At 41.5% G+C, this 23,782-nt stretch overlaps 1 protein-coding gene across 1 annotated transcript; it reads right to left on the bottom strand.

The window, feature by feature from the left end:
* Nucleotides 1–6,885: 6,885 nt before the first annotated feature.
* On the bottom strand, nucleotides 6,886–16,150 carry KIAA1024L (KIAA1024 like). Its single transcript, XM_017822456.1, has 3 exons — nucleotides 15,961–16,150; nucleotides 7,884–8,129; nucleotides 6,886–7,065 (listed from the first exon to the last, which is right to left on the bottom strand). The coding sequence occupies exons 1-3, from the start codon at nucleotides 16,123–16,125 to the stop codon at nucleotides 6,886–6,888; spliced, it is 591 nt and encodes a 196-aa protein (XP_017677945.1). The 5' UTR covers nucleotides 16,126–16,150.
* Nucleotides 16,151–23,782: the final 7,632 nt, after the last annotated feature.

Below are 23,782 nucleotides of genomic sequence, written 5' to 3'. Positions count from 1 at the left end.
CTGTTATTTTCACTATCTTTATCCCTTCCCTTTCTGAGGAAGTGCCAAGTTATTAAAAAGAGAGACTCAAACAGTGGAATTAAAAATACTACTTCAGTGTGCACACTTATATGTGTTTTCAGTATTAAGCTGTGCCTAGAGAGAAGAAGCTTTAAAGGCCAAACAGGCACACCACTCACACTACTACCACTCACACCACTACCACTCACAGGTATTAAAAACAGCAGTCTACCAAACCTGAAGCAAATAAGCCTGATACCCAGTAGATCCTCTGCTGTGCGTTGAGCAATAACTGTGCTGTCATAAAACTCTCTGCCTTCCACCTTACCTCTACTCTGCTTCCTCCAACAAGACTAACCTTACCACAAGCAACAAGAATTCCCACAGATGAACCCACTTACAGCTAGAAGAGTTTCAATTTACTGCACCAGCTGCAGCAAATTGATTTGTGAGCTGAGAGTGGCCTTTTGGAGAATTTCCAAAAAGAGCACAATCAGCACAGAGCAAAGCCCAGAGGGAAACAACCCCTCTGCAGGAAGGTTGGTTCATGTGCTGGGTTGTCTGTGAAGCTAAATACGCAGGTGGAAAAAATAACACACACCAACTTAGGATCTGTGTGTTCTCGTGAAAATAATATAGCATGTCATGCTGCTATGAATTAACTAGTCCCCCCTCTCAACCTAAAAGCTGCCTGCCAACTGGTTTCAGTAATGCACTGAAAATATAACTGTGTACAGGATTTTTGTTGCTGGGTTGCATCAATAGAACATAATATATCAGAGGAGAGGGTGTCCAGCATTTTTTTCCACAACCAGATGACATACATTAGGTTTGGTGAGGGAAAAAAGAACACTTAACAATATGTAATTCATAACTGAATATGCTGACTGTTGGATTCAGTGTGTCACGACCAGCATCATACCCATATCAGAATCATTGCAACAAGTTTTCAGCTGCAAAGATTCACAAAGTCAGCCTCCACAACTCGGAAATCTTGACAAGTACTTCTGTCAGGAAGAGGGTTGTCTGTCAGGATGCACCACCACCACTGACCAGACTGGTTGCTCCCAGGGAGAAATCTACTGAAAAGCAGCTGCAAAAGGAAGAAATCACTGTCTAGAGAGGTCTGGTCAAAAGCTGTTTACCTAAACCTGTGTTCACTCAGACTCCACCTCAATTCAAACTTGAACTACATCTGTCCTCCAGGAGAAATCTCCCTGGAATGTGTTTGTGTTTGGAGAGGAGAGGAGGGGAGGAGGGGGAGAATGATCCCACAAATCCCAAATCTTGCAAGTTAAATCTTTTATAGATTCAGGTTCATAGACTTACAGACAAGAGTTTAATGAAGAAATTTGCATTTTTGTGCCACTGTTCTGTTTTCTCCTTCCAGGCAATGGACTATAAATGGGCACAGGCCTGTCAAAATTGACTTACAACTCTGGGTTTGCAGTGCCACCAGGTTTCTGAGAAATGAGTCGAACCATGGCGTGTGTCATGTTCCAACAACGAATCCAGGTACCTGCATCTGGATGTAGCAGTGGCCTGAGTCTGAACCGATGTCATGGGAAGTAGGAGTTGGAACAGAGAAAGCCTGTCAGTATAAGCAGGAGCTCCCAGACAAAAGAGTCTTTCCTGCATTCATTAATGCATTCTTCCAGAATGCAAATAACCAGGTTATGGCTGTACAGGTGAGGCCACAGCAGAACTGTGAATCCACAGAAGGGCTCTGGATTTGTATCCTTCTTTGTCCACGGGGTAAAGCTTTCTAGGAAATCCTAAAAAAAAAAAACAAAAAACCACCACACAAACAACAACAACAAAACTAAAAAGCAATTAGGTAGTGCAAAAGACATTTTTTATTAAGGACCCTATATAGAAGGAAGTGCTGTTGTTAAACAAAAAAGTGTAATCCACCAAAAATACTGGGTGCTGCATACTTTTAAAATGTATCTTGTGCCACAAAGAGATGATACACCTTGTGTTACACCTGTTGTTGTTACAGCAGGTAACTGCTACTCTAGTTTTTTAAATCTAGGTGCATCTTCTAACCGGTAAAATCACATGAGAAAATAGCTGACAGAAGAATCACATGTACTGTGCTGGATTGCTGTCTGATGCTTAGTTCATCTGACCAGATTCCCCATGAATTTGTGTTTCAGTGAATTATTCAGTTTACAGGAGCATAACCATGATCCTTGGAGTGGATTTGGTAGTTTGATCTGCTTGGAAACATCTCTGAACTAATCAGTGGCACATTCTTCTTGGGTAGAGGAGTTTGTGGCAGACCTTCCTGTCCTTTCAGTGATAGATAGCAGAGATGTTTAGCATCCACACAGGTTCTGCTATTACAATTATTCATTCAGCACTCACAGACCGAATATCATAACTGAAGGAGTAACTTTTGCCTTACTCAGAGAAGTTTGTAATGGATGACAACTCACAATTCATTCTTTTTCAAATCCTGATGTGACCAAAGTAACTTTACTCGTGGCAAACTCAAAAATGGCCCTTTCCCTCTTGTTTTTCTATTATAGATCTCATTTTATGTAATGAGTGCATTAATAGAAAAAAAAATGAAGCTAGAAACTTAAAACATGTACCCTGCTAAAGCAACAAACCCTGAAAGATCCTTTCCATGGGTCAGCTCCGTACTTTACTGAAGGGGAGTGGTAGCCATAATTTTCCCAAATTGTGCCTGTTGGAATGCCAAAGCCAAGCAGGAGTTTGTTTTCAGCAACTTTGCAGGCCAAAATCAGATAATATGAGAACTCAGTTGCATATTTCTGGACATTTCTGGGATGGGAAAAATACAGCAAAGAAAGAGGAAAGGTGAGAATTTCCTCAACAGAATCTTCTGAGATGCTCTAGTGTTTTGGGAGAGTAGTTGTACTAAAAGTAATTTTAAAAGTTGCTTGGGCAGTTTTGAAAGCTAATCCTTATTTACTGGAGAGAAGAAAGTTTCTAAAATCAATTATGAAATATAGTAACTTCCAGTGCAATTATAAGTGGGCAGAATCTGCATGAACAAGTACTCTTATTTTCTTCCAGGTTGCTGCTGTGCAGTTTATAAGAGCGAATTCCTGCTATGTGTCACTGAAAATTTCAGTTTTCTGAGTAAAAGGTAGTATTCTACCACGGTTATACCCTTGTCCTATACCTTATTAGTAGGTGCTGGTATGATACTGACACACCAACTTGGTGTTGTATGTTAAGTTTGTGCTGACTTCAATAGGAGACTTTGCTGCTACTTGAGCTACATTGGAATAAAAATTTTAAACTTCACCCAGATTTGTTTCTTTTCTGATGCAAATTTGACTACTTTCTTATCTTTGACTACTTTCTCATCTTTAAGCACCTTGCTTAAATCTTACTGAAGTCAAAGTCTCCCTCAGCCTGCAGAAAGGGCCCTGGGGGTCCTGGTCCATGGCAAGTTGAATCTGAGTCAGCAGTGCCCTGGCAGCCAGGAGGGCCAACCCTGTCCTGGGGGCATCACCAGACGGTGGAGGGAGGGGATTGTCCCGCTCTGCTCTGACCTGGGGCGGCCTCACCTTGAATATTGTGGCAGTTTGGGGCACCACAATATAAGAAAGATATTAAGCTGTTAGAAAGTGTCCAAAGGAGGCAAAGAGGATGGTGAAGGGTTTGGAGGGGAAGCTTTATGAGAAGTGACTGAGGGCACTTGGTCTGTTCAGCTGGAGGAGACTGAGGGGAGACCTCATTGCAGTTACAACTTCCTCATGAGGGGAAGTGGAGGGGCAGGCACTGATCTCTGCTCTGTGGTGACCAGTGACAGGACTCCAGGGAATGGCCTGAAACTGTGTCAGGGCAGGTTTAGTTGGATATTAGAAAAAGGTCCTTCCCCCAGAGTGTGGTTGGGCACTGAACAGGCTCCCCAGGGCAGTGGGTACAGCACCAAGGCTGACAGAGTTCAGGAAGTGTCTGGACAATAGTCTCAGGCACATGGTGTGAGTCTTGGGGTGTCCTGTGCAGGACGTGGAGTTGTACTTGATGATCCTGATGGACCCCTTCCCACTCGACATATTCCATGATAGACTCCCACAGACCCCCACCTCCCTACAACTTCCTTTCAGGTAGTTGTAGAGAACAAATAAGTTCTCCCCAAGCCTCCTTTTCTCATAGTTTTTCAAGCACTTTTGGAATACCCTCAACATTCTGTTCTCCAAACACCAATCTTTATCCTCGTTTGTTATGAGTGTTAATGTGATGTCTTCAGTCCCTGTCACTAAAGAATTAAAAAAAAAAAGTCTACCAACAAACCAACAAAAGCAAAAAAACACGATAAAAGAGACAACACAAAGCAATCTTACCAACCAAAAAATTAAATTATTTTTCTACAACACACGTAAACTTACACTCCATCAAGTGGTTAAAGAAGGGTTGTCTCCTTAATTGTTTTCAGAGTAAGCACATGGCACAAAGGATCCCGTGGCTCCACCACTCCCCCCTGAAGAGAGGTCTTTGTCTCCGGGTCTGTTGACGCTGGGGTTTTTTTTCCCTCCTCAAAGTATTCAAGCTCGCTTTCAGGCAAGACAATGCTCTGAAGGGCGCAGCCAGCCAGCCCCTTTCCTTCAGACGATCCCGCAAGGAGCCTCCTCCTGCCTCCCGGCGCTCCCGGCACCTGGAGCCGCCGATTCCCTCCGTCCCGCCCGCTGCGCTCTGCCACGAGGGGTCACCAGAGGAACCCGCATCACCACGGAGGGACAGGAAAAGTAAAAACATCGAGCAGCCCTTCCCCCCCACCGGCAAAAAAAAACCCAAAACCAACCAACCAAAAAAAAAACAAAACACCCCAAACCAACAAACCAAAGCAAAACAACAACAAACACACAAAACCTCCAAAACACACGCACACACACAAAAGAAATTAGCACAAACCGGCACTACCGTGCCTGACACGTTTTTTCTCTTTCCTGGCTCTCCACTAGGTGACAGCAGCGAAACCGGAGTGAAGCATCCCGTAATGGACTTCTGGAGAAAACTATTTTACCCTTTTTGCTAAACCCTCAGAGAGTAATGCAGTCGAGAGACTCGTATTATTGGCTGTTTTCCTGGAAATTACAGAGCCCTTTGCTTTTAGGCTTCCCGCCTGCGGGCCTCAATAATTTACAAAAGTACGTCTCTACATTGTATGCACTTAAAGCAAATGTACTTGGGCTGGAACAAAGTCAAGTATTGTTGGTTTAATGCAAGTAGTTACTTCATAATGTCAGCGATTAGCCTTGTAAAATACTCCCAAGTTCTTACTTTCATAAGCTGTATGGGCCTGATCTTTCAGACAAGAATCTCCAGCTACACTGAAACTGCAGCAAGGCAGGAGATTGAGTTCCCGTGTATATTTACACTAATGTTCAATTTTCTAACAGGGATACTAATTTCATGCATGTGCATTTAAATGCTGCTACTCTTTTGCTGTTGGCTGCTCACCAGATTAAAGCAGTAAGCTCTTTTATCATGAATCTTCATGATAACCAGATGAACCAATTATGGTACAAGCTAGACTAGGGTCCGAGTGGTTACAGCACAAACAAGAATCAAACATGGAGCAGATGAGAAGGAAGGAATTGAATGCACTTATCTGAAGACAAATCCATCTTGACATGAGTTAAAGCACTGTAAACCTGCTGTAAGGAGGGCACATTCTAGAATTCAGAGGGGACACTACAAACCCTCTGTCTTGGTCCTATTCCTGGCCTAATCCAGAGGGGTTTTTTTTGTGGGACAAGAAGTAGAACTGATATAACCCCAATTTTCCAGCTTCTGTGCATCTGTGAGATTCTCTTGTGTGAGTGGGGGAAATCCCTTCATAGCTTCTTAGATACCAAATACAGAGGTATAAAGGGTTTGCAGCACCCAGAATATTTTTCAGAAAGGAAATAATTATTCAAAGTTCTTCTCTTCCTGTCCACTCACTTTTTATTTTGTCATTTTGTCTCATGTTTTCATTATCCTGAATTATTCTGAGGTGTATGAACTTAATTGTCTGTGTGCCCTTAACATTTAACTTTTTGTTTCTTTTATTTACAAACATAACTTTTCATAGCCTGGCTCTATGACTTTAATATTTTTAAAGTGTATTGTAATTCAAGTTTATAATCTAATACTTCATTAATGTTGTTCCAGTTTTTGACATGTTAGATTAAAAAAAGGTTGTCACCCCATCTTTTGGGATAGCAGAGATGCTACATGTAGAAAAAAGGTCACATAGGGATGCAGAAACTCTGTCCTAGGTCTTAGGGAATTCTTTTCAAAGAAACTCAGTGATCTATTTTTTGGTTTTCTTCTCTGAAAAAGTGTAAGAAAACATTTATGCTTTTAGGCTACCTTTATACTAAGTGCTGCATCATTGGAATAATGCATTCAGTCACTAAGTAGGGTGTGAATTTTTGTTTTATAATTCTTTGTGATATCTTAAATGATGCTTTATACTACTTTTCTATATTCTAAAAATAGCTATCATAAAAAGATGAAGAGAGTGGTTTTTAGGACAAATAATCAGCTAGTTGTCTGTACATACAATATGTAACATACCACACATAATGACCTAAATGACTAGTCCAAAGAAGGCACTAATAAAAGTAGAATATTTATAGTTTTCTATTTAAATTTTTCCTATAAGTTTTCTATTTAAATAGTTTTCTATTTAAATTATACCTATGGTATAATTCAGCCATATTCAGGGTATTTGTCTCTTTTCAGGATCAATTTTTTATGCTGCACAGAAATTTTCTAAAGTAGTGTTGTCAAACACATTATATTTGTGACCAAAACAAAAAAAAAAAAGGAATTCAAATAAAAGAGGGGAGGGGAATACTTTAATAAAAATATTTATTGGAAAAAAATCCCCATCAGCATCATTTGGCTGTACTAAGTAAGTAAAACACTCAGTGTGACTATGGTAATTAGGATGCAAACAGCAAGTACCATGAGCAGGATGATTCGACAATATTTGGAATGCTTTTTTTCTCTTTCTTTCTTTTTTAACAAGGTATCATACCCAGGAGTATAAATATCCCCCATCCAGAACTGTAGATCATTAGGATTTTCCTAGAAGAAAAATCAGAAAATAAACTCAGTTTCTCTCTGTTGCACATAAAGTCATTAGAACATACCCAGAAGTATTTTGGCTATCATCAGATACTGATTAATGAATTTAAGACATCACAGCACATATGTAAGACACTTTCACTTGAACGTAGGTTGTGCTACTTGCCAGATGCTGCAAATGTTCCACTGGGGAAAATTAAAACCATACTTTTCAGCCAGGAACCAAATGTAGGACACCAGCTATTGAAATGTGATCAAAAAACCTAGAACAGACCACGTTGTCTTCTCAGGAAGAGATGTCGTTGTATAAACACAGATCTCACTCTCTTTCCCAAAAGTGGAACAGCAGAAAAAAAGCTTACAAAAGTAATCCTAAAAGTGATTTGTGCCAGCCCACAGGCAGGAAAGATCCTGCACAGTGTGGATGAGGCTCAGAAAATGTATGTAATTTGATAACAGAATTTTACTATGAACAGTTATTAAAGTGACTGTATAGTATTTAAGTGCCATATTTATAGCTCTTCCCTATATAAACAGGGACACAGAGTTGCATAGTGTTGTGGTTTAAGACTTTCTTTAAGTCAGAGATCATGTTCTGCAGAGCTGAAATTCCTGGAGTCTCACCAGATGTGCAGACTTCCTTTCCTGATCAGACTCACATTGGTGTCATGTCTGTACCAAAAAAATACCTCCATGTTTACTTCTGGAATTCCACCAAAAGGACCAAGCGGGCTGAACAGGCCTCACAGTGGTTCATGCATGCACGACACAGCCCACAGCAATTCACTTTGCTCCAGCTCAGCTCAGCAGTGCATTACCTTTATGTGGCTGGCCAAGTTAGAGTGCAGCGAGTGTCTGTCATAGTCCTGCACGGTCCAGGAAGGGGTCTTTTTCTTCTCCTCCCAGTCGTCATCCACCTGGATATCACTATACAACGGGTTTCTTTTGATGGTGGATTTCAGGGTGATGGGTGTAATGTGTTTCCCCAGGGCTTTGTCTATCATTTCTTGACTGACCCTGTTCAAGTCTAAGCCTGGCAGCTCAGTGACAGTTCTTTTTTCTCTCTGTAAGGCACAAGTTAGATCAGAAGCTGCCTTTATCTTCGTTTACCTACCCCCTGCAGAATTAGCATTTATAATACAGCAGAATCCTTTTTAAAATTACACATGCAACAATTTTTCTCATTCTGGCAAACATATATAGTGCAGTAAAGGAGACCGACTGCAGTAAAGGTGAACGCACTTTGTGCAGATTTTTTCCTTCTGGGGAACGCAGGTGGGTGCAACATAAAGTTCTTTTGCAAATGTGAACTGACATAATGCCTACTGAAAGAAAGCTTCTGCTTTAGCAAAACAGTGCTATGGAGCACTACAGTACAACATGTAGTTCTGATGAAAGCCACGGGTGTATGGTGCAAAAGCAGAGCTGTAAGGACAAAGCAGAATGAAGCACAGGGGTAGCAACGTATAAATGACAGCCTCGAATGGAATTGCACCTCTGGCAGCAAGGATTTGATTCACAGTTCTGTTCACGCTGTTGAACGCTAGACCCGTGTTAGGATGTCAAAGAGGCGCCTTATTCAACTGAGAGAAAGTCCTTTTTCCGGGCACTGTCAGAACTCACAGGTACTTAAATATCTGAGCAGCCTCCCAGCCACAAAACATTGTTAAATCAGACCTTTTTGAATATGGGGGTGACAAGGGAAGAGGATGAACAACTCTGGTGGGATCACATTTTTTGAGAACTTGCAAGCTGCTTCTTAAAACAGCATCAAGAACCTCTTTATGGGTCAGTAAGATACTAGCTACCATATTTTTCAATCTGTAATTGCATGGAGGAATGCAATCAGACTCTCCAGCTCAGACTGTTAAACATTTTGGTTCACCACAACCTTCTGTCCACGAGACTTTGAATTAACCTGTCACTGATCTGGGGTTCCATCGCACATCAACTTCCTGAGAGACCTGCTCCTGACAGAGCCCTTGCCCTACACCCCTCCCATCTCTTGGGGCTGCTTCTACAGAACCACCACAGTGCAAATTCATCCTTCCTCATTAGTGACGCTGCTTCCCCGTCGGTTTGTCCTTACAAACACCATGTTGAGACAAGGGGAGCCTTGGCCTGACCCAGTGGCCCTGTGTCAGGTGTGCTGAGCAGGGGGCAGTCCCCAGCCCTCTCCCACTCTCAGAAATCACAAGGGTCTGGGCAATGCCTGCTACAAGACTCACATGAGGTAAGTGCACATAATAAACAACCAGTGAGGAAGCTGGGTCCTGAGAAACTTGCTTCCATGGAAGGATGTCTTTCCCAGAGTATTTCACTTTTATGGAGATCTCCAGCTGTGAAAGCACCACAGGCTGGACTTCAGCTGCAAAAGGGCTGGGGGCACGTGCTGCTTCTCCTTCCACCTCTCTGGTGGGAGCCCCGAGAATCTGACCTCCTGCACACTCTCTGGAAGCTACTTGGATCCCACATCAGTCAGTACAGGTCCCTGAGATGATAGCAAACTGCTGGCTTCTTCTGCTTGAGTAATTCTGTGCCCCCTTTTGTGCTGGTGAATCCACTTTCAGTGGAAGTCAGCCACTGCATGTCATCACCTACTTAATGACTGTAGTGTCTGTACATCCATAGACACGTCTGGGGTGTCTGGGGCAGGCAGGTGAAGAAGGATCTGTGAGGAATGGTTTCCTTCAGAAAGTGAAGGTGGAGAAAACAAAACAACAGACTTTTTCTAAGAAACCCTGGGAGGAAGCATCATGCTGGCATTCGTATCACTAAATCCTGCAGAAGTGACTAAGCATGCTTCCCATCAATAATTGCCATTAGTAGGCGGGTGGATCCTCAGTGACCTCCTGTCCCTCTGTTAGTTCATAATTTCCACATGTTGTTCCTTAGCCTCCACATATCCCTTGACAGTACTGCTCTTTGCATTGCAGTTACAGCTGGCACTGAAGCCCTCTGGGCTGTACTGGCCAGATTTCAGCTGAGCTGGTGTTTTTTAACTGCCTTTTCTTTCTGACTGCATTTTATTTTATTTATTTTATTTCTTACTTAAAATTTTTTATTGACCTTAATGATTCTTCCCTCAGGCTTGCTAGATAGTTGAACTTGGAGAACATTTTGTCGAAGAACGCGAACTGTGTCACCAGGGGATGTTTAGTCTCCCTAGGCTAAAATGTTGTGAAAAGAATGTGACTTGACAGTAATTTCTAAAGCTGTTTTAAATAAAATTCTCTTCCAAACTTGGAAGAGATGGCATGATGCAAATTTTTTTCATAAAGAGAGGGCTTTGTGGCAAAACTTTTTGCTCCTTCTGTTTGGAGTACCTTTCTTTTCATAGGCATGAGAATAGAAGAATGTGGTAGTTTGGAGCAGAGGTAGAGAGGAAATAGACTGGGATGGGGAACAGGGTTTTACCATGAGAACTGGACTGGAATTTAGAATAGGATATAGTTTGCAGAAGTTTTAGAGAACAGACATTAAAGTGACAGGCTAATCGGGAGAATACGTTAGAGTACAGGCAGATGCTTGGTTGTAAAACTTGTGCAGTAAATATGTCCTAGAGACTGGTTAGGGAAAAGAAAGGACAGAAGCCTGAAGGACATAAAAAAAGTTTTAGGTCTAAGAAATCATACAGAGAACTATGAAGAAGATTGCATTAAACATGTGCATGTATAGAAGCAGAGAAACATAAGATTAGATAATAAAAACATGCTTGCTAGTATTGATTCTTGCAAAAACTCCTTTTTATTTTCTGCTAAGATGTAAAACATATCCCAACCATTGTCACAGACTTCTATGTTTCAATTCTGATTCATGAAGCAAATGTTCAAAGAAAGATGAAAGTATTGTAAATTTAGGTATTCGTTACAGAGTTCATATAATATACACTGATTCTAAGAAGTTAGTATGAATTAGGGTGAAACAGAACAAATCAGAGGCAATTTATGTAGTTATTTACTGAATGGAAGGAGGGTTCAAGCACTGACTAGGAAGAACACTATTATGTTAGTGATAATAGCAAGAAAGCTATTATGGTTTATAACTTGTGTTTCACTGAGAACAGTTTGTCCCTCTTTGACAGACTCAGAGAGCTGGCATGTACAAAATCAGGATTCTGTAAAAAGCCCGAAGATCAATAGAGAATCAGTGTTGGTTGATTACTGAACCGACATCTGCTTGCTCCACATTTTTTTCTTGCTGAGTATTTCATAATGTGAATTAAGCATGTAGATGCATTATAATACATATAATTAAAATTATAATTTAACCTTTGTTACTAGGAAATATTTTAATCTCGGTTTTTTCTTGACTTTATCCTTTCATTCCCTCTGCTGTTGTTGTTAGCACTGAAACAAGAACCTAAGAACCTAACCACTCTTTCCTCAGCCTGTGATATGAGACATCACCCACCAAAAACAGGACATCAACAGTTAAGGCTAGGCCTTGGTTTCAAGCCTATCTAACTGAAAGAAGAGAACAAAGAGATACTTAAAAAAAATAAAGGAAATTTACTTCCTGGAATTCAAATTTTTCTTTCCTTGCCCACTGAAGAGAATCAGTTTCTCTTGTCTGGTGGCCAGCCCTGGTCTCCGGCTGATGTTGGGAAAGATGCTCAATGAAGGAAAGAAATGCTGTTGATGGGCAGCTATACCTAGAAGTTTTAACCAAGGGAGGCTAAAGAAACCCATGGCCACTAGATGTTGCAATATTTGTTTTGTAACAGCCTCCTCAATCCTAGTGAAGGTGGGTAGCAGGGTGGTTATTATATTTGATAGTAATTTGTTAAATACTATAACCCTCTGTTGTGCAAAAGATTTGTAACACATCCTGGAGGATTCTCCTAGCACTTGGAAGGGCATTTTTCTGCTTTAAAGACCTACTTTGAAGGCAGAAGAAGATCTGAAAGACAAAAAGTTTCTAGGGTGTAACCAAGCATCCCTGTGATAGTTGTAACAACTGCATAGGTATTGCTAGACATTTGGACAATAAAAAAAGCTTATCTATTATGATCAATAATTATTAGCGCTTTAGAATATCTTCAGCATATCTGATCTCATAGAGGATGTTATGGAAAAGCAATTGGGTAGGCAAGGAGTAACCAGGTGTAGGTAAGGAGATATGAAAGACAGTAGGGCGGTGAGCTCACATAAGGATTCCTGAGAATGCAGAGTAAGTCCAGAGGAGGGCCATGAAGATGGTCAGGGGGCTGGAGCACCTCTCCTATGAAAACAGGTTGAGAAAGCTGGGGTTGTTCAGCATGAAGCAGCCTTCCAGTACCTACAGGGGGCTGACAAGAAAGCTGGAGAGAGACTTTTTACGATGATAGGACAAGGGGAAATGGCTTTAAGCTGAAAGAGGGCAGGTTTAGATTAGATATCAGGAAGAAATTCTTCTCTCTGAGGATGATGAGACCCTGGCACAGGTTGCCCAGAGAAGCTGTGGATGCCCCATCCCCAGATGTGTTCAAGGCCAGGCTGGATGGGGCTTTGAAGCCACCTGTTTTAGTGGAAGATGTCCCTGCCCATGACAGGGGGGTTGGAACTAGATGATCTTTACGGTCCCTTCCAAGTCAAACCATTCTATAATTCTATGATTCTAGGAATGAAAGTTTTCTTATAGAAGGAAATGAAGGGATCTGGATTGTTTGTCAGAGTTATTAAGGCAGCCTCATGTACTACAAAGCAACCTGGGAAGTCACCTGACATGAATAGAAAAGAGATCAGTAGATGATTGTAACCACTTAAGCCGGTGTGACAGGGATATTTAGAGAAAAGTAGGCATTCATATGGACTATTTTAATTGTGCACCATTGGGACTACTTCTATCCTTATAATGAATTGTTTCCTTTAAAAAATATGTTTTATCTGTCGCTGGTAATGGAGTTCTTCAGGGTTGTGAGTGCATTACATAAAAACTTTTGTACAGTCTCAGACCAAAGCTCCTGCCAACCTTGCAGCTGGCTCTGATAGTGGCCAATTGCAGATGTCTGGGGAAGAATAAGGGAGAGAGTGGAAATACATAACACACGTATGGTCCAGAGGACAAAGAAGTGACTCTAACCTATAGATAAAAAACCTCCTAACTTATAAATAAAAAAAAAAAAGTCTTTTGTGCTGGTACAAGCAAAGGCAGGACACAGGCATTGAGATGTAATACCTGCAGGCCAAAAGAGCACCGTGCCAAGAAGTAGCATGCTGCTCAAAGACTAAGTGCTCTGTGCTGTTTTCCAAAAATAGGCAAAAAAGGGAAATACAAGCAAGAAAGAGCAGTCCGAGAATTGCAGAAAATTACCAGGTTGACTAAAGGGTACACATGCAACCTGGCTATCAGAAACAGATATAGGGGATTACCTGGTGTACACTGTGCATTAAAACATATTATGGGGCAGAGAGTCAACTGAGACTGGAAATTTTCAGGGTGATCAGAATGTGGTCAGCAGCTATCCATTTGCAAGAGAAAGTCTGTGCTTTTTATGCTGCTTTTCACAAGGTAGGGCCAAGATTCCTGGACTTCTTCATGGTTTGGTTTAGTCAAACTAGTCTATGAAAATACATACTAAGCAGGGAAGCTGTTTAGTTTGCCTGATACCAAAGAGGAAAGTGCAGAGAAAAAGCAGCAGCTTTTTGTCTTTGCATCAGACTACTTTTTATAATGGAAACAAATTTTAAAACTTATGGGTGAAGAAAACACATAGGCACTTAAGTGCATTTGCATTTAAGGGATCTCATAATAAAGGTCTGGAAGAGGACAAACACACCACTGAGAAGTCACTTTGCACAGGGAGTCCTGAGTAGCATTAGTTGCTTAAAAGAAAATTAGCTTTTGAAGGGAGAATTTGGGCTACTCTCAAGGTTTAATGACTTTGGGAATCTTTAGATCATGCACATATGTTCTGAAATTAATTCTCCCTCTTCTACTGCCCTCCCCTTTTTCCGTTTCTGAATTAACTAACCCTTAACCTCATTGCTCTCTCATCTTAAAGGAAAATATGTTATTCCTGTGCCGTTAGTTCTCCACTGTGCCATTGTGTTTATTCTAGGGTCTGGAACTCATCAGTACTTTTCCCTTTATTTGATTGTCAGCAAAAGGGGGAAAAGGAGGTGAGCCCTTAAGGTAGAAAGAATAAGGCACAATGATTTTTATCTGAGCACCTTGAATTCACTAGTGACTGCACTTAAAAAAAGTATAGGTTGTGTCCTAGGTTTAACATTCATAAAACATACCACATTGCAAACTCCGTTTCTGGAGACATAGTGAGTACAGACATTTCCTTTGAAACAGCCATCCCGGGGCTGGGAACAGAGTTCCAGGAAAACCTTCTCGCTGGTGGCAAAGAGCAGAGCACAAGTCAAAAAGCACAGGGCTCCCCACACATTTTTAGTCCTCCCGCAGCTCTGCAGCCCTTGGCTCGGTGACAGTGCGTTCTGTTTGACAACAATGGGAAGAAGGATCCCTGCTGCGGAGGAGGCTCTGTGTGTGGCTGCCTCTATCCTGCACAAAAGAGGGGCTTGGAGGGAAAGGGGGGTGGGGGGGCTGGGGGGGGAGTGTGGCCAGCATTGCACCATACCCTATTGTTTGGGATCCTTCAGGCTCCGTCCCTCGGTTAGGGTTGTTTGCATGGGAGACTACGGGCGACCGTGTGTTCCCCCGCCCCAGCTCTCCCTGGGGAGTCGCCAACAAAGATTATACAACACGAGCGGAGATGGCTGGAGGCATTGGAGTAGGCAGAGGGAAGGGTGTCTGGGGTGGGAAAGAAGCTAGGGAAAGTAAAGCGGGCGGCAGGAGCGGGAGGACTTTAGCAAGTCTTCCTTTTGCAAGGAGGAGGACTGGAACGGACTCCGAGAGGGAGCGAAGGAGTTTGCGGAGCTGATGGGGAGAAATGTCTAAGAGGGGAGAAGTGCAACAGGAAGTAGCTGTGGGAGACTTTAAGCATCTTTCTCATCCCTTCCCCCAGGTTCACGGTTTTTTCGCTCCTACTCCTCATTCCCGTGGGGAATTTGACCACCACCCTAAGCATCCTCAGGATGCAGACCCTTCTCCACCCCCTCCACCCCCAACCACTTATGTATGTCTCCATCTCTTGACAAGAAACAGACCTTGGAGCTTTTGCTCATGCTAGGGGTGGGGAAAGGCGAGGGGCTCCCCGAGCAGCAGGAAAGGAGCACTGTGGAGCAGCGAGTGGGGCCCAGAGGGGTGTGAGCTGATGCAGCTGTAGTGCTGCTGATCCAGACATGAACTTCTCCTCTGCCAGCTCCAGGGCCTCTGCTAGGCAATGCACATTTACATTTTTACCAAGAAATTGCTGCTACCTCTGTATAATAACCTGGATTAATGCGGTCAGTGTGTTTCACACTTTCAACAGCTGTCTTTCAGTATAAGGGGAAGGTCAAAGTATAATGAGAAAAACAAGGCAAAATAAAAAGGAAGCTATGGTGAACATATATAAATTTGGAGCAAGAATCTCTAAGGCTCTCTGTAATGTGCCTTTCATCTAGTTGGAGGGATAAGGATATGACCTAACTTTCAATTTGAAATCTGTTTTTTTTCTTGCTTCTTCAGAGAGCGCATTCCATGCACCCTTTTAGTACAATTAATTGGTGTTTGACTTCAGTAGACTCTTTGGGAAATTCAATAAAAACGTTATAGAGCAGTAGAAAGCCTAATGTACTGAAATGAAGACAGTGGTTCCCCTCCTGAAGTGAGTAACTCTTCTCATGGAGCCTGATCCTCACTGAAGTCAATGGGAAAACTTACAGGGATATTAGTGATGCAGATTAAGAGATGCATGAAGCTGAAACCACAGCTGATGTCTCAACCTCACAACATTTGTGCCCTGATCCCTAAAACAAGGTAGAAAAATCAGGAAAAATGGCAGCTCCTTTTAGACTTTACCTGTAAATAGATTCTGTTGTGCCACCGCTGCACTCCAGGTAGAGCTGCATCTGGCAGTTTTGCCCAGCTGGCTTGCAGACAGGTAGAGCTTTTCTCTAAAGACTTCACCTCTAGTTGCAGGAATTTATCGGGATGGTTGTTGTTTGGCAAAACAGAGAGGTCCATGTTTCTGTGCTGTAGAGTAACAACGAAAACAGCCTCACCCCAGCTTCTGCTTCCTGGCTGTGCATGCTCTTTCTATTATTAATGACGTGAAGAAGGATACGACACTTTCCTGAAACTGTATCTGACCCCTGTTTGGTGTCAGGCTCACTTATATCATCTACCAATGATAAAAGATTGTTTAGAAGTGGCAGAGCACACAGGACAAGTTTCTGTAAGTGCCTAGCTTAAGCTTTCAGGTTCAGGGGTTTTTTTTGATAGATACATATGTGTTCATTAAAACTAACAGAGTACCAGTGAGGAGATGCATAAGACACTTAAATGCATACCAGCACTTCCTCAAGTGATCTGCCAAAAATGCCAAGCCTACAATACTTCAAAGTAAGCTTTTTTTTCCCCCCAGAAAATTAGAAGCAGCTCCCAGTCCAAAGCAAGTCTTCCTTTTCTGTGGCAGTACCAAGAGGCTCCATTGTGCTGCGTAGGTTGGTACCATTTACCATGACAGCTATAACATGCACTTTTTTAAGTTCAGGGATTTCCTTCACAGTAAATTCTTCTTGACCCTGGGAAATATTAGATTGTTTCAAGTAATTGATAACAGAAGTTTTCAGGGAATTGATTCTGCTCCTGTTCAAGTGACTGGAAAAAACTGTTACTGACTTAAATGGTGTAGTCTCAGCCTATTCACTTCTATTATTTTATTTTGAGATTTGATACTTTCATCATCTTTTTATGAGTCTTAAGTCCTTTTGACTTTCAGCTAATTAAATTCCCCTTCTCATAATGGCTACTACGTACAACTAGCAAAAGTAGCCTTCTCCTTTTTATTTTAACCTTTTCTTGAGACCTTTATGTTTCTCTAGGATATGTCTCATTTTTGATGACACTGCTGCAGAGGATAGGCTTTTGAAAGTTCATTGCTTGAAATCCAGGAAAACACGTTTTGGATCAAACTTGTGCTGAGAATTAGGGCATCGCAAAACTTTTAGTCTTTTACTTAGACCAGAGAATCAAACAAATCTGTTTTCTGCACATAAAATTGCTGGAATATAAAAATAAAATAAAAATAGGAAAATATTTTTTAAATCCTAATGTAATAAATGAATACTTTGATATATATATATATAAGTTAAAGTCCTTATCTACTTCAAAACCTCATGGTTTTTCCTTGCATGTATTTATTGGAGATTATTTTATGGCATATCCATTTAAAATTATTATTCTGGCATCTTTCAAGTAGATGCTCAAGTAAGTACCTGTGAGCAGCCACAAAAGAGACAGTAGTGAGTGTGTTTCTAAGTGGATGTGCATGCTTCTGGGGAACCTGCTGCTACATTTACATCTATGTCTCCCCAGTGTAATGAACCCCAAAACACTAATACACCTTGCCAGTGTACTCTAGGGGATTACCATGAAGCTGCTGTTTTAGACTTGCCATGACATGTAGTTCTCACTTTTTCCCTGTGCAGACAGTAATAATTTGTGTTCTAAAATAGGTGGGTATATATACAACCATGACTTCTTTCTTTAACATAGATAGACTTTCCAGCCTCTCTCTAAACACAAGATTCTTCTGTGCTACTGTAGCATATAATGTAGGTCTGTGCCTGTGTGAATTTACATACCAACACTACTTTCTTTGATTAGACATGACACAAGAAGGTAAAAAACACCTTATTAGGTCAGACCCCTCCTCCCCAGGATCTATCACAGTGTTTGAAAGGGAAAGAACCAATGATGCTTAGGTAGACAGTGTACACCTGGCTACTTTCTGCAGTTTCTGCAGTTCATTCTCCTTTTACTCCCTCAGAAGGCACACCATTTTTTTGTGCTAAAGTGTCTCTTCCCAGGCCTTTTATTATCTGTTTATAAACTCATGGTCCATAAATTGCTTTTCAAATCTTCTGATACTACCTCCTCTAGAAGCAAGCTTCAGAACCTCATGACCATCTGCTTAAAGTGCTTTTACATCTTTTAAACTAATTTCCATACTAGTCATGGTGAGGATGCCCTCTTTGCAGTACTGCAGGATTTGAGGAAGAGCTCTCCATGCAGATTATCCATTACCTTCAGGATTTTTTAAACTTCACCTATGTTTATCTTAGTCTCTTCCTTTCCAGTGTGAAGTATCAGCTTTTTCAGTCTCACGTGGTAAGCCACCTAGTCTATTCCCTTGCTCATTCCATTTTCAATGTGTTATGCTGTAATTCCACTACATTGTTCATGAGAACACAGCAACCATAAATGAATGCAATGCTCAAGTCGTTCCAAAACGGTTACAAAAATGGGAAAAATTATGTCTTCTGACAACATGCAACAGTTTTTGGTGTTTTTTTCCCCTGGTATTCTCATAGAGCTAATAACTTCAGACCACAGTAACAAATGACACCATGATTTTTCTTCACCTCTATGACTGCCAGTTGCAAGTTCAGTATCTTGTAGGAATAGTTTAGGTTATTTTCCATAGCTATAATACTTGACATTTTCCTACATCAAAATTTGTCGGTCAATGTCTCGTCTAACTGCTCACTTTTGTGAGTTTTTTCCCAAGTGAAGCAGCAGTCAGTTAACTAGAAGAGCTTAATGTCACCTGAAGAGCTGGAGAACTCAGTTTTCACTCTCTTTCTCATGCCATGAATGAAAATGTGAAAAAACCTAAACCCTGCATTATTCTTTGGGGAACCATACTGCTGACTTCTCTTGTTATTGTTTACTGTGGCTGAACACCAGGTATCTACTGGGCCTGCACCCAGTCCCTCCAGAGGGAAGGTGAGGGGGGAAATGGGGAAAAGAAGGGGAAAAAAACCCTACAGAATCTAAGCTGCTAAGAAAGGGTGTTTATATTTACACAAAGAGGGAAAATGTTATAAACACTATACGCGCAGAGAAGAACTAAAAATAAAGATACTTCCCCACAACTGACGCTCGTCTCCCCCGAAGGAACTGCCCGACCACTCTGCTCAGCTACCTGGAAGAGAAGAGAACCCTTACTTCCTTCCTGTCTTTTATGTCTGAGCTGATGTAACATAGTATGGAATATCTTATTGGAAAAATATACATCAGGTGATCTATCCTAGTTCCGTTTCCCTCTCAGAGAGGGTAACAAACCCAGTACAATCTCCACCCCTTATTCCATACTATTTTACGTCACACTCATATTCCATATGCGTCCATATCCCATGCTTATACAGGTGTGGTCTTCTACGTTGTCTCATCTTTGAACACCAGCATCGGCTTAGTTCGGGTCTTCCTTGTTTAGTGACTTTTCTTGCAACATACAACTTAGAATATCAATTAGTTTTTCCCCAAGGTTAAATCTCCTTGAGGCACACACTGGGTTTTCCCATCTTCTCTCGTTATCCACCAGGAGTATCCGGGTCCTGGAGCAAAGACAATCCCACAAATGGGTTTACCTTTGCTCAAGGGAGGGTTAACTCAAACTGCTTTACCTAATATACCTCTCAAGTGAATCACCGGGACTTTGTCTCCATCCACAGTGTGAGGGGACTCTGTTTGGGCAGGGCCGGCTCTATTGATGGAGCCTCTAGTGTTAACCATCCATGTAGCCTTTGCTAGATGCTGATCCCAATTTTTGAAAGTTCCCCCACCCAATGCCTTCAGATTAGTTTTCAGCAATCTGTTACACCGTTCAACTTTTCCAGTGGCTGGTGCATGATATGGGATGTGATATACCCACTCAATGCCATATTCCTTTGCCCAAATAGTAACTAAACTGTTTTTGAAATGAGTCCCATTGTTTGATTCAATTCACTCTGGGGTACTGTGTCGCCACAGGACTTGCTTTTCAAGACCCAGGATGGTATTTCAGGCAGTTGCGTGAGGCACCGGATCAGTCTCTAACCATCCAGTGGTTTCACCTTGGTGAGCACATAACGCTTACCTTGGAGGTAATATAGTGTGATATAGTCAACCTGCCAAGCCTCTCCATATCTATACTTATCTCAACGTCCACCATACCATAGGAGCTTCACTCTTTTTCCTTGTTTAATGGCAGCACATGTCTCACAATCATGGATGACCAGGGAAATAGTGTCCATGGTTAGATCCACCCCTTGGTCTCACGCCCATCTATAAGTGGCATCTCTGCCCTGATGGCCTGAAGAATCATGTGCCCACAGAGCTAACAACAATTCTCCCTTATGCTGCCAATCTAGATCGACTTGCGACACCTTGACTTGTGCAGCTCAGTCGGCTTGTTTGTTGTTGTGATGTTCCTCATTAGCTCGATTTTTGGGTACATGAGTATCTACATGGCAGACTCTCACAGTCACCTTCTCAATTCGAGTGGCAGTGTCTTGCCATAAATCAGCAGCCCAGACAGGTTTTCCTCTACGCTTCCAATTGATCTTCTTCCACTGATCCAGCCAGCCCCACAGAGCATTGGCTATCACGCACGAGCTGGTGTAGAGGTAAAGCCTTGGCCATTTCTCTCATTCAGCAATGTCCAGGGCCAATTGAACGGCTTTGAGTTCCACAAACTGACTCCTTCTCCTTCAGTAGCTTCCACCACTTGTCGGGTAGGACTCCAGACAGCTGCTTTCCACTTCCAATTTTTCCCCACAATACATCAAGAACCATCAGTGAAGAGGGCATAACGTGTTTCTTCTTCAGGTAACTGATTGTATGGTGGAGCTTCCTCAGCCCGATCCACTTGTTCTTCTTCTTTCTCATGGGCCATACTGAAGTTTCCACCTTCAGGCCAATTCATTATGATCTCTAGGATTCCAGGATGATTCGAGAAGAGCCAAAAATAAAGATACTTCCCCACAACCGATGCTCTTTTTCCCCAAAGGAACTGCCCGACCGCTCTGCTCAGCTACCCAGCAGAGAAGTGAGCCCTTACTTCCTTCCCGTCTGTTAAGTCTGAGCTGAGGTAACATAATATGGAATAACTTATTGGTAAAATATAAATTGGGTGATCTATCCTAGTTCCATTTCCCTCTTAGAGAGGGTAACAAACCCATTACATCTCTCCATCCTAAAAGATGACCAGTTTGCTTCCAATCCTTTAACCACCACAGAGGTTGCTCCTGTAGTTCTGTGTGAATGCAGTTTCTTGAATATCCCGTAATGAACTTTGTCAGAGACTTGTGTCCACCAGACCCTCTTTGCTCAGGACACAACTGAAGCCATGCTGACTCTCTCCTGAGTTCATGCTTATCCAGGTGCTCAGGGATCTTACTCTTTTTTATCGACTATTACAGCACCAGGAAAGTAACTCGAGACTCCCTAATCTGTAGTTCAAAAGATTACCTGGAGATCCCCTTTCCCACAGGCAGGAATTACGTTGCAGTCTGCCAGTCCTCTGGCAGAAATGACACTGTTTGGAATGACACCTTAGGCACCATGGCAAGTGGTTCTGTAATTTCCCAATTGTGTTCTTCCCAAATTCTCAGATGATTGCCACCCTAGAAACCTATTAGCATAGAACGTATTTATTTGGTCATACATTCCTGTGTATTTTGTCCACCTTGATCCAGCTTCTCTGACATCTCTGCTACAAGGAATATGCAAGGTATGAGAACATTTTATCTGGAAAGGTCAACACAAGTAATTCACTGAACTTTCCTTTCATAGCTCTATCATTCCTGACTGTCCCTTTCACACTTGTGTTATCAAATGGACTCACTATCTCCCTGTCTGGCTTCCTGGTTTTGATGTATTTCAAGTTCCTTTCCTATTAGTTTGAGCATCTTTTCTATGGAGTTATTTAAATTCTGAGTGCTTCTAATTTTCTTTTTTTACAATTAACCTGTTAGGTTCTAGGGCCGCCTTTGGTCTCATGATGCAGGCAAGCTTTCAATTTTTGGTATATTTTAGAATAGGCAAATGACTGCTTCTCTGTCACTGAAGATGACAACAAAAACTGAATGAAAAAAATCGTAACAACCCAAAACCTAAGCCACTTCCTCCAGAATAAAGCAGCAATTTCCCTTCATAATGAATGGCAATGTGATTAAAATTCATGTATTTCTTTAAGGAAGTTATAAGAAGTGGTAGGTATTGGAACTTTTGATCATTGCTGTAGCTAGCCAGCACATATGTGGGAAGAAGAAAGCCCACTGTGCACCAGCCTAGCACAAACCCTGTGTACCATTTAAATCCCACTTAATCCAACAAAATAGGGTCTAAGTGGGATTTAATTAGCGGAGAAGCCTACTATGGCCCTTATGAGCTAGAGTGAATTTCACCTTTATATGTCAGCTGAACTTGACTGATTTGACATTCATTAGTTGAAATTTTACATATTCATCAGGCTGGAAGGAAAACATATTAATGCAGAGGGATTGTTGCCGAAGAAGAAAGAACAAATCCAAAAAAGCAAGTAAACTGTGGAATGTCTATGCCTGCATAAGGCTATGGCTCCTCTGAACACAGCTGGAAAGGGCTGCCTACTGCCACTCAGGTCTGTGGAAGGGGTGTGTAGGGCTGGCTGATGCATGCCCTCCCCACGGCGTGCTGGGGCTCAGGTCACAGGCTGGGCACATTCTCAGAAGGTTCTTATAATTTTCTGACAAAAGGGGTATTTCGGTCTGTGCTGCTCCTCTGAATGATGATAGAATACACTGAAGAGTAAAATGAACTTGCTTTCAAATTCATACAGAGAAGGGAGGGGTATATTTGCTATTTATACACAAAATTTCTTCAAAATGCTTCACATATATATAATTAATAATTTTGTTCTACAGTTGCCAAGGGAATCAGAACTAGAACTATCAGCATTGCAACATCCTGATTTCAGTGATTACATTTAAAAAGAATGTCATTTGACTATGCAACTTTAAATCCCTGAGTCCCAACTAAAAGTATTTTCTTTTTATCATGTTGTTATAAAATGATTAGTTCAGCACAAGTCACTCATCTGTTTTTGACAGATACAGGGAAAGTTAAAATGTGCTTTTAAATTTTTGTGATTAAGCCAACAATTTCTGTTGGTGGAATATTCAAAATCAGCAGACCATAAACATTCAGAATAGTGAGGATGATATCAGTGGCTGATAAAAAAATTGTCCTCTGGTGCCTAGTCTGGAGACATCTTTTCTTTAGCTTGATTTTTAGTTGTCATTCAAGTGAGTGCACAAGTATTAGCAAGATTGGGTGCTAAATACAAAGAAAATTTAAAATAATGATTGTTTCTTTTGCCTGCCAACTACAATAATTCTATTAGACTTCAGGAGTGATGCCCAAGAGCAACTGAATTTTCTGTGCATTGAAGCTTTTTAATTATACAAAATATAGTATCACATTCCATGATGTCAGTGTTATTTTCCTTTCCTTCTTTACTTTTTAAAACCAGAAGATGTTTAATTTAAAATCATAAATTAGCACCTCATTAAAGTCGCAGTTTTTGAATTCACAGTAGTAAGATGGCAAACCGAAGATTTTGATAGTACAGCTATTTTAAAGCACATACGTTGATTTCAACAGGAGTTAAGACTGCATCTAAGTATTTGAGTAGAAAATATGATGTCTTTCTGGCTTATTTCTCCAGCTGTCTTGCCTTCAGGTTTTGCTCTCCTACATGTTTTCACGGCATTATTAAAGGCTTGCATTACAGAATGGAGGCAGAAGACCCACCAAGTTCAGTGGTGGATTTGTCTACCAGACACGGATACCCAAAAGAGGAAAAATTCAAATA

This window comes from Lepidothrix coronata, unplaced genomic scaffold (assembly GCF_001604755.1).
Source record: "Lepidothrix coronata isolate B3197 unplaced genomic scaffold, Lepidothrix_coronata-1.0 Scaffold98, whole genome shotgun sequence".
NCBI classification, from domain to species: domain Eukaryota; kingdom Metazoa; phylum Chordata; class Aves; order Passeriformes; family Pipridae; genus Lepidothrix; species Lepidothrix coronata.
This window is presented reverse-complemented; position numbering and strand designations above follow the sequence as displayed.

Coding starts and splice junctions, on each gene's coding strand:
- KIAA1024L (XM_017822456.1), bottom strand. CDS start 16,125: ATGGACCTCTCTGTTTTGCCAAACAACAACCATCCCGATAAATTCCTG. Junction 8,130..15,960: donor ACAACAGAATCTATTTACAG/GTAAAGTCTAAA, acceptor TGTGCCTTACAG/AGAGAAAAAAGAACTGTCAC. Junction 7,066..7,883: donor ACTTGGCCAGCCACATAAAG/GTAATGCACTGC, acceptor TTTTTCTTCTAG/GAAAATCCTAATGATCTACA.